General features: G+C 41.1%; 1 protein-coding gene across 1 annotated transcript in view; it reads right to left on the bottom strand.

Annotated features, from left to right (window-relative positions):
• Nucleotides 1-2,123: 2,123 nt before the first annotated feature.
• The window catches only part of LOC143781819 (solute carrier family 22 member 13-like), a 36,769-nt gene continuing 23,600 nt past the window's right edge, over nt 2,124-15,292 (bottom strand). Inside the window, exons 7-10 of the mRNA XM_077268684.1 lie at nt 11,126-11,340; nt 4,725-4,833; nt 2,677-2,886; nt 2,124-2,416 (exon numbers count right to left, since the gene is read on the bottom strand). Coding sequence (XP_077124799.1) covers nt 2,332-2,416; nt 2,677-2,886; nt 4,725-4,833; nt 11,126-11,340 — 619 coding nt within the window. The 3' untranslated portion in view covers nt 2,124-2,331. The remainder of the gene's footprint in view (nt 2,417-2,676; nt 2,887-4,724; nt 4,834-11,125; nt 11,341-15,292) is intronic.

A 15,292-nucleotide genomic window follows, 5' to 3' on the forward strand; every position in this document is an offset into this window, starting at 1 on the left:
GCAAGACATTTTAAGCCATGTAATACAAGTTAAAAAACTGTCCGTCACATCCAAACATGAATTAGGTGTGAAAAGGTGCCTACCTAGAGTCGCCAACTCATATACAATTAAACAAATAAGGCAGCACTCTGTAGCGCTATAGCATGCATACATGAAATATAAAAATTCAATTGCATTAATGCATTGCAAATATGAAAAATTGAGAATGCTTAGCGCATAAATTGGCCAATTCATGTGTACCTGGAAGCCACGTTAAGGCGATTTTCATTTCCAGGACCTATCTTAATGCCAATCCTCTTTTAGACAGTCTAAACTCTATGGGAACCTAATGTGAATTCTCTCCTAGACTAAAGTCTAATATCTCTGTGAAGGGGTAGTGATCCTGCTGTGATTAAAAACGCCTGAGGCATTTTCAATTTTTCATATTTCTATTGCAGTAATGCATTTCAATTTTCAGATTTCATGCTTGCATGCTATAGCGCTGCCGAATGCTGCCTTGTTTGTTTGATTTTAAGCCATGTGAGTCCTGCAATCGCTATTGGGCTGCTGCAATCTCACTTCTTGTGCTTGTGTGACATTCATCCAATGGAAGTAAGAGCGCAGCAGCATAATATCGGCGCTGACGTCTTACTTTTTTTTTACTTTTTACAAAGATTACTTCATTTAAATAGGGGATATTCTGGTAAAAGGAAAGTAAAACTTTTAAAGTAGGCCACATTCTATAACTTAGTGTACCATAAACAAAAATAACTTTTTCTATTATGCTAATCTATATTTCTTTTCACGTTTCATGTCCTGATGTTGATTAATGTCCTGAAAACAAACAAAGCACTAGAATGTTTGTTGGTTGAACACTGGCAACATTGGATCCACATATACAGTAAATGTCAAGTCCACTACTAATAAAAATGCTTTCCACTTTGGAAATTGAAAAAAAAATTGTAAAAAGATCATTAAAAAACACTACTCACTTTGCTGCTCCCAATCCAGTGCTTCCCAAGTGCACAACTATTCTGTACTTCCTATTAGCTCTCGAATGAGATGCAATGATCCCTCAGCCGATAGCAACAGTGACCCACCTCAGCCAATGACTTGCTGCAGCTGGCCAACTGTCCCTGAGACGGGACTTTATCAGTGTAGGGACTGGGCAACCCTGGAGCAGAAGTGGCATGGAAATGGGGAGGTTGATATTGCTTCTTAAATTATTTTAACCCATTCTGAACCATTAGAAACATGTCGAAGTGGACAAGTTAAAGTCTAGATGAAAATGTTCTGTCTTGTAGAGAGTGGAAACACCTTGATCCAAAGTAGGTGCATTCCATTAGCAAATACTTTGTGACCAGTTTAATTTAAGTGCATAATACACTGAAAAAAAATTGCTAGACATAACAGAAATCACAATTCTAAGGGTGCTTTAACATTGCGTTTAGTTAGAGGTTTGTGGGTCTTGTCATGGCTTGCGTCAGAACCACCCGTAAAACGAGATTTGAACATATGTGCTGACGGGGCAATAGACTATAATGGTGCTGGCAGAGCAAACGTATGCTCACCCATGCATCATCTTTGAGCGTTTACGCCTACTGGAGGTGGACACCCAGATGTAGTAGACTGCGTCCGGGTGTCCGCCTCCAGTAGGCGTATACGCCTGGAAATGATGTACGGCAGAGCTCATTGTTGTTCTGCCAGCACCATTATAGTCTATCGCCCGGCAAATATGTCAGAATCCCATTTTGTGGGGGTATGGACACAAGCCCGGACGGGACCCTTGAACGTGTAATTAAACGCAATGTGAAAGCACTAATGCTCTTGTTCACACATCCGTTTATCCTCTCCATTTGTAGCCTCCATTTAGAAAAGACAAATGAGACTTATAAACAGAATTAGGATCCTGTGAGCTCCTGCTTCATACAGAAGAAAGTTTCCAAAGCGGAGCATGTCCACATCATATGAAGCATGTTAGCCGGGGAAATTTTACATCTAGCACATAGGGTGTCTGATCGAAGCCCTTTGTGCATTTATTTTTAGAAAAAGTTCTACAATTGTTTGTTAAAAAAAGAACAGATAAACAAAAAGTATGAACACAACCCAAGTTCCATATAATATATAATTCCACCCAGGCTGTATATTTGTGTAGTCTTTTTTATTCAATAGGATCTTCACAAACACCCTTCAAATGCGATGACATTGTTATTTAGCAGATTCGTCATTCACAGGGTATACGTATACAATGGATTCTAAATGCACTTCTTCCATTATTATTATTAGTGGGGTTATTGGGTCCTTGTAGAAATAATAATTCTCAGTATGTAATGATATGTAGATATTTGTCCTTTATAACTGGGTGCTCTTCTTCTCCTCCGATTCACCATGCAGTGTCTGTGAATTACTTAAGTTGTCCTTTGGCAAACTGTCTGACCTGAAAGAAGACATTTGCATTCATTAGTGAACATAGCAAAATAAATCTATGAACATAACGCCTGATAATGTTGTATCACTGGCAAATAATATAGAATTAGAATTCAGTCCTGGGGTCCCCAATTCTACATCTATTCATGCAGTGATCAGCCAAGAAGAATGCCAGATACTATTAACATCATTGATGCTGCGGTAGTAAATCTCTGACATGCAGCATTATTCTCAAATCTAAAATAGTTTAGATCTGTAGGACAAATTTACCTTGGAATATTATTGACTTCAAATGTATGATCCTGAAGATTCTTGCCCAGTGTCTCTGGTAAAAGGAAGCAAAAAAGACCCCCGATAATCGGCCCACTTCCATAAATGGCCATTGGTATAGCAGGATGATATTTGTCCAGAAGACTAATGAGCGGTGCTATGATCCCAGCTAACCGAGCTGTCATAGAGCAAAGCCCTACTCCATTCTGCCTGGAATATAGAAAAAAACTACAGTAAAAATAATATAATAGTATTTTATGGTGAAATAATGATAATAAACATAAAAATGTACCGTATTTTTCAGATTATAAAATGCACTTTCTTATCCCCAAATTTTGGGGGAAAATTGGGGTGCATCTTATAATCCGACTGTAGTTTATCAGGGGGGAGGAGGCTGCGGTGGATTTTGCCTCCCAATATCTCAATCTGTGCATTCGCCGCCTCCGCCAGCCATTTTCCCAAAGCCCACCACAGTGAAAAGGATGGGAAGAGAGGGAACCCATGACATTTTGTAAAAGCCCAGGTCCCGTCGCACCCTCGCATCGCCAAGCTTCCCTTTCTCTGAGCCCGGGGCCTGCAGAATCACCCCACTCCTGCCTCCACCACCGCCAGCTTCCTGCAGCAGCGACCCTGCCTCCTGGGACCCCGCTCCTCCACAGCCGACCCCCCTGGTAAGCTACCTTAAAATTATTTCATTTTTTGTTTCCTATTTTCCTCCAGAAAATTTGGGGTGCATCTTATGGTCTGGTGCGTCTTATAGTCCTCAAAATACGATACTTATGTACATAGTGCTATGCTGCTCAGCAATGCTGCCTTGAGAGCTGGGGTTGTGGCATTCATAACATACTTGGATTTAGATGAGCTCTTCAAAAGATATAGTGACTGCCTTCATCTAAAAAACTGCACCACAGAAATGGATCCAAGAGGAGCAGGTAGGTGTAGATTTTCTTTTGGTGTTGCTGAGCTAAACAATAATACTGTTAAACATACCCTATATGGATGAAAGTATTGGGACTCCCCTCTAAATCACTGAATTCAGGACTATCATTCAGTCCCATTGCCACAGGTGTACAAAGTGTAGCCCTTCGCCAGGCTGACTGCCTTTTCAAACATTTGTGAAAGAATGGGTCATTCTAAAAAGCTCACTGATACCAGCGTAGTCCTGAAATAGGATGTCACCATTGTAACAGGTCACAAGGATATTTCTTCCCTCTTAAATATTCTTACATCAACTGTAAGTGGGATTACTGAAGAGTTTAGGAACTACAGCAATTCAGACATAAAGTTGCAAACTACTGAAAGAGGGGGAACGCCAAGTGATGAGATGCATTGTGCATAAAAGTTGACAACGCTCTGCTGACACAATAACTGCAGAGTTCCATATCTTCCTTGGCATAACATTGGCACAAATACAGTACACCGAGAGCTGCATAGCATGGGTTTCCCTGTTGGTTCGTATTATGTAGCCATGGCTTTTCGGGTGGCGTTGTATGATGCCTCCTAGGGAAGAGCGGATCGATTTGCGGGACTACTGCCCAATAGTCATGTGAGGTTCATGAATAGCTTTCCTTCCAGGATCCTTGGCATGGCTTTTGATTAGCCGAGCTGGTTCAACGTAATCATTGCAGCATGATACATTGATGACATTGTGCCAACCCAGCTAATTAAAAGCTGCGTTGGGAATCCGAGAAGATAAAAGATTCACGAGCCTGCCGTCCAGCATACAGAGACTACTAACATTGTCGATGGACTGGAATCGATCCCCTCATCCATTTTGGCACCATGGATAGCTCCATATCATTGCATGTACTGGAGTGCGCCATGATCTTTTTAGTCACAGATCCTCTTGGAATCTAATATAAGATACCATCACTTGGCTGTAAAATTGTAGAAACATAGAGGTAATGTATGGCCTGGCAGGGGGGAGATGGTTGAGATGGTTACCATATTACAAATCAGTACAATATAGACATGCGATACGACCATGAGCTTGAGCTCTAGAGTAAGAAAGCCTTTAGAATGTGTTTCTTTGACTACAGACATCTCACCTGATGATTGTGGGGAACAACTCAGCAGCATATATATAACAAATTGAGTAGGAAGACGCAGTTGCAAATTTTCCAATTACTGCCAGCACAGTGATCCCGACAGATAACTCTGAAAATGTCACAGATTGATATTCATTAGACTGCTTTTATATTGAGAGCGCTTCAAAGGCAAACACAACATCACAGTTAATTTGGAAACCTTATCTTTACCCATGTATTGTTGCATCAGTGAGTTTCATATGATCATCTGGAGCTTAAGGGGTTCTCAATGAGCAAAGGTCATTCATACCATAGAGACAGACCATGTGTCTGCAGTGAGGTAACAGCTGTGAGACCCCTCTCTCCATAGGATCGACATTGCTTGTAAGCAAGAGGAATGGGACAGAGAGGTGACCCTAAGGTCTAGGGAAAGGTTAGAGGGGCAAAAGAAACATCAAACTTTTGTTTCTGGGTGGCAAAACCACTATAGTAGGATAATATTTTGTGACTCCCATTCTTCAACAGTTGCAATCAAAATTATTAAACCCCCGTTACAATTTAGAGTTATTATATAATAATAATATCATAATAATTTTTATTTATAAAGCACCAACATATTCCGCAGCGCTTTACAAATTATAGAGGGGACTTGTACAGACAATAGACATTACAGCATAACAGAAATCACAGTTCAAAACAGATACCAGGAGGAATGAGGGCCCTGCTCACAAGCTTACAAACTATGAGGAAAAGGGGAGACATGAGAGGTGGATGGTAACAATTGCTTTAGTTATTTGGACCAGCCATAGTGTAAGGCTCGGGTGTTCATGTAAAGCTGCATGAACCAGTTAACTGCCTAAGTATGTAACAGTACAGACACAGAGAGCTATTAACTGCATGAAGTGTATGAGAACACGATGCGCGGAACCTGATTATGTTTTTTTTTTTTTTAATAGGCCACACAGGGATGGTTAGGTTAATGCATTGAGGCGGTAGGCCAATCTGAACAAATGAGTTTTTAGGGTGCGCTTAAAACTGTGGGGATTGGGGATTAATTGTATTAACCTAGGTAGTGCATTCCAAAGAATCGGCGCAGCACGTGTAAAGTCTTGGAGACGGGAGGGGGAGGTTCTAATTATTGAGGATGCTAACCTGAGGTCATTAGCGGAGCGGAGGGCACTGGTAGGTTGGTAGACTGAGACCAGAGAGGAGATGTACGGTGGTGCTGAGCCATGGAGTGCTTTGTGGATGAGGGTAGTAGTTTTGTACTGGATTCTGGAGTGGATGGGTAGCCGGTGTAATGACTGGCGCAAGGTAGAGGCATCGGTGTAACGGTTGGTGAGGAATATGATCCTGGCTGCAGCATTCAGGACAGATTGGAGCGGGGAGAGTTTGGTAAGAGGGAGGCCGATTAGTAGAGAGTTACAATAGTCCAGACGAGAATGAATAAGTGAAACAGTAAGAGTTTTTGCAGAGTCGAAAGTAAGAAAAGGGCGAATTCTAGAAATGTTTTTGAGATGCAGATAAGAAGAGCGAGCCAGTGATCGGATGTGGGGGGTGAATGAAAGCTCGGAATCAAGGATGACCCCAAGGCAGCGAGCATGTTGCTTTGGAGTAATGATGGAACCGCACACGGAGATGGCAATGTCAGGCAAAGGTAGGTTAGTAGAGGGAGAGAACACGAGGAGTTCAGTTTTTGACAGGTTCAGTTTCAGATAGAGGGAGGACATGATGTTAGAGACAGCGGTAAGACAATCACTGGTGTTTTCTAAAAAGGTCGGCGTGATAACGGGAGAAGAGGTGTATAATTGGGTGTCGTCAGCATAGAGATGGTACTGGAAACCAAATCTACTGATTGTTTGTCCAATAGGGGCAGTGTACAAAGAGAAGAGGAGGGGGCCTAGGACTGATCCTTGAGGAACCCCAACAGTAAGGGGAAGGTGAGAGGAGGAGGAACCAGCAAAACATACAGTGAAGGATCGGTCAGAGAGATAGGAGGAGAACCAGGAGAGAACGGTGTCCTTCAGGCCGATGGAGCAGAGCATAGTGAGGAGGAGCTGATGATTCACAGTGTCGAATGCTGCGGAGAGATCCAAGAGAATTAGCATGGAGTAGTGACCATTAGATTTAGCTGTTAGTAGGTCATTAGAGACTTTAGTGAGGGCAGTTTCAGTAGAGTGTAAAGAGCGGAAGCCAGATTGAAGAGGGTCGAGAAGAGAGTTATCTGAGAGATAGCGGGTAAGACGGGAGTGGGCCAGGAGTTCGAGGAGTTTAGAGATGAAGGGAAGATTAGAGACAGGTCTATAATTAGCCGCACAGTTTTGGTCGAGGGAGGGTTTTTTAAGTAATGGATGTATGATGGCATGCTTAAATGAGGAGGGAAAAATACCGGAAGTGAGAGAAAGGTTGAATATTTTTGTTAGGTGAGAGGTGACAGCCGGGGAAAGGGACTGGAGGAGATGTGACGGAATGGGGTCACTGGTGCAAGTGGTCGGGCGAGAAGATGCAAGGAGCCTGCTTACTTCTTCTTCTGTAACTGGTTCAAAATCAGAGAGTGAAGTAGATGCAGTGGGGGAGGGAGGACAGTGCATGTTATGAAGAGATTGGGAGATGATTTCCTGTCGAATGTGGTCAATTTTTTCTTTGAAGTAATTGGCCAGATCGTCAGCGTGGAGATCTGTGGTTGGGGCCTGCTCTCTTGGGTTGAGTAGGGACTGGAAAGTGTCAAAGAGATGTTTAGGGTTATTTGACAGTGAGGTGATGAGGGTGTTGAAATAGGTTTGTTTGGAGAGGTGAAGGGCAGAGTTGTATGTTTTTAGCATGAACTTATAATGTTAATATATTATATCAATTTAGAAAACATTCTGTGGTTTTCAGAACAATTTAGATAACAACACAATAAATATAACAAGTGGTTTATCCAAATTCATAACAAAATACCACTTTTCACCATTACTGCAGTCCCAAAATTATTCAAATCCCTCATAAGACCACACATTTGCAAATCAGATATTGTCTCGGGTAGAACAATGCAACCAATCAAGGACTTCATATAAGACATCAAATACTTGGACTAGCTAGGGGTTTGTTCACTGAGACGTTTGATAGCATATTAGAAGTATGACAGGAGAGTGGGCCAAAAAGTGAAAAGAGAAGAGACCATTGTATTGCAAAAACAAGAAAACAAAATGCAAAAAAAAATAACAATGACATTCAATGTCCGTAAAGATACAGTTGGAATAATAAATCTAAATTCCCTATCAGTATGTCTTTAGAGTGTGGGAGGAAACTGGTGAACCCAAGGAAACCCACAGAAACACAGGGAAAACATACAAGTTCCAGTGCTAACCACTGAGCCGCCGTGCTGCCCTAAAGTACTAAAGACACTTGTCGTTAAGTGGTTGAATAGTTCTGAGATTACAGTAATCAGTAAATGCACATTTTTGTTGAATTTATAGAAACCACATTGTTGAGAGGTATTTTAATTGTTCTTGTTTGATTTGTTTATTGCAAACAGCTGATTGTACATTGTAAATGTTGCTAATGAACTTAATTTACATTGGGGAATGTATAATTTTGAATTATACTGTATATACAGTGTGTGACGCTGTACATGAATACACCTAACTAAAAGCAGCAGCACTGACAATGTGACAAGGGGGGTGCACGCCTCTACGGACTTATCCAATAGTCACAAATAATCAAGAAACATGGCGAGTGAGGCAGCACATCCAGTGAAATGTACCTTTTTAACCCATGCAATATTTTTTTACTTAAAAAGAATCTAACAGCTAATACATGCTGCTTGATCCACACACAGCATGTATCAGGCTCTGACTGTATGATTTCAGCCATGAAAAACATAATTTAAAAGTCACCGGGGACCAAGCTGCACAGGAGACTAGTCAGAAAGGTGGGTCTCCGATGGCATCTCTCCACCCACTGCCAAAAACTGATAGATCTCTCCTTATACATGCACGCAAGTAGAGACCTGTCACTCAAGGGGAGGAGGCAAGGAGAAGCCACCAGGGACTGAGTCCCAAGCAGTGTTTAAAGTATGCTTTTCTCTAAAATGCTGCAGAGTTTAAGAATCAAACACACTACTCACAAAAAGTTAGGGATATTTGGTTTTTGGGTGAAATTTATGGAAAATGTAGAAAGTGATATTTTATCATGAAAGTCGGACATTTCAGTAGAAGCATGCAATGGTGATCTTCTCATCACAAACAGTTTATTGAAATAAAAGTCAACAGCAGTGGTGGATACACCCAAACAAAAATGTCAATGTCTCAATAACTTGTCATTTGGCCTTGAGCATCAATTCCAGCCTGACAACGATGCCTCATGCTGTTCACAAGTCAAGTTATTGTCTGCTGAGGCACGGCAAGCCACTCATCTTGAAGGGTGGCTCTCAGGTCATTGAGGTTCTGGGATACAGAGTTATGAGCCTCTATACAACGACTCAGCGGATCCTACAGGTTTTCTATAGAATTCAGGTCTGGAGAAAGTGCAGGCCACTCCATTTGAGGTACCGCAGTGTCCAGCAGAAATTGACTAATGATATGACCTCGATGAACTGCAGCATTGTCGTCCATGAAGATGAAATTAGGCCTGTGTGGTTCATGCAGAACCACAATGACTGGATTAGTCATGTTATTAACGTAGTAGGGGCTTACCACTGTGCCATTCACAAAGTATAGGGCAGTTCTGTATTGACTAGATGAAGGGAGGTACATGGCCGGTTTACTGTGCGCCGGAAAGGAATTATCTTTTCCCTGAAACCCCTCTGCTAAACAGGAGTCAGACAGGTGTGGGGTGTTGTGCTGTGGAGTTCGTTCTTTACTCACTTGTAGTTTGAGAGTCCTTGTAACCTCCCCATCCATGGGACCGGATCCGGCTGCAGCTATATATATGACAGTAGACCATAAGTCCGAGTCAACAGGATCGGCTTTACTATGTAATACGGATACAAGCAATTGCGGCACACAAATTGAGACAGAGTCCCTTTTTGGTGATGTTCCCTTGGTCCTGTGTATTGCAGTTCTTGACTCCATTCTGCCTGACTTGCCCCCCGCCTTAGCATCTTTTGTTGGACCCAGGAGCTTCCTATCCAGCATAACAATTTCCCTGAAGCCCATCATCGTTTCTTTTCGCCGACATCTTCCTCATGGGGGAGACAGAGATATGGCACTCAATACCTCTTCCGGGCAGTAGGCCCAAGACTGTTCAGGCATCCACATGAAGTCTGAGCTGTTTCTTCCTACTGTTAGGGAATTTGAAGGAACTGAAGGAACCCTTCTGCCTCTACTACATCAGTTTTCTTAGAACCCGTTGGAAATGTCATTATATAGCACCTTTTGACTTTCCTAAACTCCTCCCTCTCCTCCATTCCTGACTTAACTGAACAGCGCTGAGGCCCACTGGTCCCTCCAGCATAGAGGATGACGCCTGTGTCTGGTGTTGTGGTCAGGTATCCTTGCAGGTCATCTAGCACGCAGACCACGATGATGTAAATGGTTTTGAATGGTCTGACATGACACTTGGGTGCTTCTCACCTCCTTCAAATGTGCCTGAAGTTGAGTGAAATTCATCATCTAGTTTCAAAGGGCATTGTTCACAATGAAGCGGTCATCAGTGTAGGATGTAGCCAAAGGACGTCCACTCCTCTGCCTTTCTATGACTTTTCCAGTCTTTCTGTTGTAACCTACTTATGACACTGTACCACTCTAAGCTTAGTAGCCATTTCCGTCTGAGAACATCCTGCTTGAAGACTCACAATGGCAATGTACTGGTGATCAATTATTAGGTACCGTCTTAGTCTCGTGATGTCAATATGTGAACAGTATGATGTGGAAGACGGTTTAAATACCAATTCTAATTTAACCTCTTAATTAATTGGGCAATTCATGGATCAAACACCTGTTGTGAATTTTGCCATTAAGTTCTTCGTTAAAGGACAGTAAGTTGTGCAAAATGTACTGAAACATTGAACAGTTGGACATATGCATTCAAAAGTTTAGAGATGGTCACAATGGGTTCACCTGAAAAGGTTACAGTGCAATTTAGGTTGATCCTGAAATTTCGCCAGAAAGCCAACTATCCCTAACTTTTTGTGAGTATTGTATATGGTTGAAATCATACAGCCAGTGTATCCCAGTGCCCATCTAATTCATGACCAGCTGTGGTGTTCTCTACACCATTAATCTCACTCCAGTACCTGACTGGAGTGAGATTTCTGATTTAGCATACGGAGGCACACAGCACTTGTCAGATGCTCCAGATAAATGAAGAAGTGTGCACTTCTTCATGAATCAGTAGCAACTAACTCCAGCACGCCCCCTCATCAAGACCAGCGAGAACATAAATTAATGCAAAACAAATTTATGCAAAAACAGAGGGATATGAGTCAATACATGGCTTACTTTTTGGTATTGCAGTGATAATGAGACAAGCAGTTCCTCCCAATAAAAGAAATAATGATTGACTCAACCTTCTTCCAAAAAATTGCGCGGTGAACATAGATCCAATACGTGCAGGAATTTCAACAGCTCCAAATATGAGCTGAGTAAGATAAATGTTGAGCCCAAAGCTTCCTACATTCAGACTGAGGCCATAATACACTAAACTGTTTGCAAACCTAGAAAAAAATGTCAAAAACATAGAAAGTTTACCTTTAAGCCATTTTTATGAATTACACTGGTATATTTGGTTTATGCAAGTATTAACGACATACAGCCTTCATAACACATTAACTTGGCTGTTGGGCAATGGGTTCAGCTTAGAAGGACTTTGTCATTTAAATGGCGGCAGGTAATGCTTCATTACCCCAACAGTGGCTGCAGCATGAGAAATATATAGCTGTCCGCATCAACTTGGGAACCCGACTCATGGAGATCAGCTGATTGCATTTGGTTGTATATCATGAGTCATTCCATTTAAGAGTACATCCACTCAGGAAGTAAATTGAGCAGAAAAAATGATTTGCAAAATACATGGCAAAATCTACACAAGTTACTGCAAATCTGCAATGGATTTCACAATAATTCATATTAATATAGGGAAGATGACTGGATTCTCTGTCTGGAGTTTATAGGCGAAAGACCAGCAGAATGCCGACTGTGTTACAGAAGGGGGATATGCAAGGACACCATTTATCAATCTGACATCTGCCCTGACTAACCTGGCCTGTGTATAAACGAATGCTTCAAATTGTACCACACATACTAAATTATTTTCTGACTTACATAACTAACTAACATATGCCACCCTAAAGGTCACTACACAACTCATATATGCAAACCTGACGTACACTACACAACTCCCGTGTGCCAACCTGATGCACTCTACACAATTTACGCATGCCAGTACAATTATAAAATTAACATACCAGGACATACTAGATCAATTCCAATATGGGGTCACATGTAGGGGGTTTCCACTGTTTCGGCACATCAGGAACTCTCCAAACGTGACATGACGTCCGCAGACCATTCCAGGAAAGTCTGCATTCCAAAAGTCACTTCTTCACTTCCGAGCCCTGACGTGCTCCCAAACAGTGGCTTTCTCCAACATATAATGTATCAGCGTACTCATGAGAAATTGCACAACAAATTTTGGGGTCCATTTTCTCCTGTTACCTTTGTGAAAATAAAAAAAATAGGGTCTAAAAGATCATTTTTGTGGAAAAAATTAGATTTTGTTTTTGTTTTCATGACTCAATATTATAATTTTCTGTGAAGCACTTGGGGGTTCATGGTGCTCACCACATATCTAAATAAATTCCTTCCAAAATTGGGTCACTTGTGGGGGATTTCAAATTGTTGTTCAAATCAGGGGCTCTGCAAATGCAACATGACGATCGCAGACCATTCCATCAAAGTCCATATTTCAAAATGTCACTCCTTCACTTTCGAGCCCTGACGTGTGCCCAAACAGTGGTTTTCTCCCACATGAGGTATCAGCAAACTTATGAGAAATTGTACAACAAATTTTGAGGTTCATTTTTTCCTGTTACCCTTGTGCAGATCTCCAATCTGCATATACAAATAAATCAAATCCTGTTCGAACTATCTAGAAATAGTCAAAAAATCGTATTGAATTTGGACCAATGTTATTCTATGATTGTGTGGTCATCAGCGTTTTTTTCCAGCTCGAATCAGATCAAAATCGGACTGGAAAAAAGTCGCAGCATGCTGCAATTGTAATCGGAAATCGGATCACATCTAGCAAAAGAAGTCAATTGGTGCGAGAAAAATATCCCACAGCACTCGGACCATGTGAGTGCTGTCCGATTTTTACACACCGATCGCACTTGAAAAGCTGGCAATTCATGTGCCGCGTACAGTAAAATCACACTGACAGGTTAGAATAGAATAGATAGAATAGATATATACACATAGAATACATAGATATATGGATGTCAGTGACACGCACATATATATATATATGTATATATTACATAGATAGAAGAAAAGCCGGTAATTCATCTGCCGTGTACTGTAAAATCACTGCAGGAGCCGACAGGATAGAAGAGATGGATTACATACAGTTAATACAAATGGAATAGGTAGATATGTAGATGTCTGTGACAAATACAATTAGTACAGTGTGCGTGCATGTATTTAATTAATAAAAGATTTTTTTGGGGAAAAAAATGGCGTCGGCTCCCACGTAATTTTCATAACCAAAAGCCAAATTAGTACCCTCAACAAAATGGGACGCGAGATATCATAGGTTAGTTACTGAACCAAGTTCAGAAAATCACAGAGTCCAAAATAGGAAATTATTGAAGGGCAGTACTACGCTAAATTAACACAAGCATATAGACAGAAAAGCATATATTGAACAAAGTAGAAAAAACTTTATTAATATCATAACAACTTGTACATAACAAATGTTAAAAAGTAGCTAATGGTGCTTGAAAATGGAGTCAAAAAGGTTACGGTGGCACCACCCTGGGCAGGCAAGCCTGAAGTAACATCTATATAAGATGAATTGTATAAATCAGCCCTTAGTCTAATAAAAATATCTATAACAAATCCAGATAAATAGACCGGGGCACTAATGGTACATCACATTGTGTTCAGACAATAGACTCATAGGACTGCACTGATACTACCTGAAAGAGTGACCAAGCACTTAAAATTACACGGAAAAATAACTTACTACTGCCCAGGTAATGGTGCCACTATCCCATAATTTTTATAACCAGCAGAGGGAAAGCCGACAGTTGGGGGCTGATGTTTATAGCCTGGGAAGGGGGTAATACCCATGGAGCTTCCCAGGCTATTAATATCAGCTCATAACTGTATACTGTATACTTAGCCTTTACTGGCTATTAAAGTGAGGGACCCCAAAAAGAAAATGACGTGGGGTCCCCCTATAATTAATAACCAGCAAAGGCTATGCAGGCAGCTGCAGGCTGATATTAATAGCAATGGATACTGGCCCCCCAGGCTAAAAACATCAGCTCTCAGCCACCCCAGAAAAGGCGCATCTCTAAGATGCACCAATTCTGACACTTAGCCTCGCTCTTCCCACTTGCCCTGTAGCGGTGTCAAGTGGGGTGATAGTTGGGGGGAGTGATGTCAACTTTGTGTTGTCAGGTGACATCAAGCCCTGAGGTTAGTAATGGAGAGGCGTCCGCCCCCATTACTAACCCCATAGTCACATTGTAAGAAAAAACAGACACACAGAAAAAAGTCCTTTAATTGAAAGAATGACACAGACTCCTTTAATATTTTTAATTAAACGCAAATTTTTTTTACAAACTTTGGAATTTTTTTTTCGCCGCTTAGATATCAAAGAACCTAGAAATGTTTGGTGTCTATAAACTTGTAATGACCTGGAGAATCATAATGGCAGGTCATTTTTAGCGGTTAGTGAATATAGTAAAAAGCAAAGCAAAAATTGCAATTTTTTTGCAATTTCACGGCGCTTGGAATTTTTTTTCCCATTTCCTAGTACACGATATGTTAAAACAAATGGTGTCATTCAAATGTACATCTCGTCACACAAAAAATAAGCCCTCATATGGCCATATTGACAGAAAAATAAAAAAGAAGAAGGGGAGCAAAAAACGAAAACGCAAAAACTAAAATACCTCCAGTCGTGAAGGGGTTAAATTTTGATTGTAAATCTCCTATAGGGATGAATTATAAAAGTTACCCTTTTTTATATTTCTTGAAGTTTCGTTATCTGTATTGTTACCATTGCCAATAGATTAATATGTCCGTTTTCCTTACACGCCTGTTATGTAGTTTTTGTAAATCACAGGTTTCTGTGATTGGTTCTAGTTTACAAAGAGACTATTGTTATTCAAATGCTCTACTCTGATTAAGGGCATCTTGGACGCCAGAAACGCATCCATTATTTTAACCCTGTATATCTTTTTTTATGGCTTGCTAAATTAAATCATTGCTTTATTGAACCGCTGGAAGTGCCACTCTCCCTCTTTTTTTTCCTTCTATTGTTGCTGTGCCACTCCAGCTGGAGACATGGCACCCATCGGTTTTGCCTCCCATGAACGCTAATCTTACAAGTGGGATAAGCTCCAACCACCCCCATTTCATTAAAAATAAGTTTAGTTT

This window comes from Ranitomeya variabilis, chromosome 6, assembly GCF_051348905.1.
Source record: "Ranitomeya variabilis isolate aRanVar5 chromosome 6, aRanVar5.hap1, whole genome shotgun sequence".
Classification (NCBI taxonomy): Eukaryota; Metazoa; Chordata; class Amphibia; order Anura; family Dendrobatidae; genus Ranitomeya; species Ranitomeya variabilis.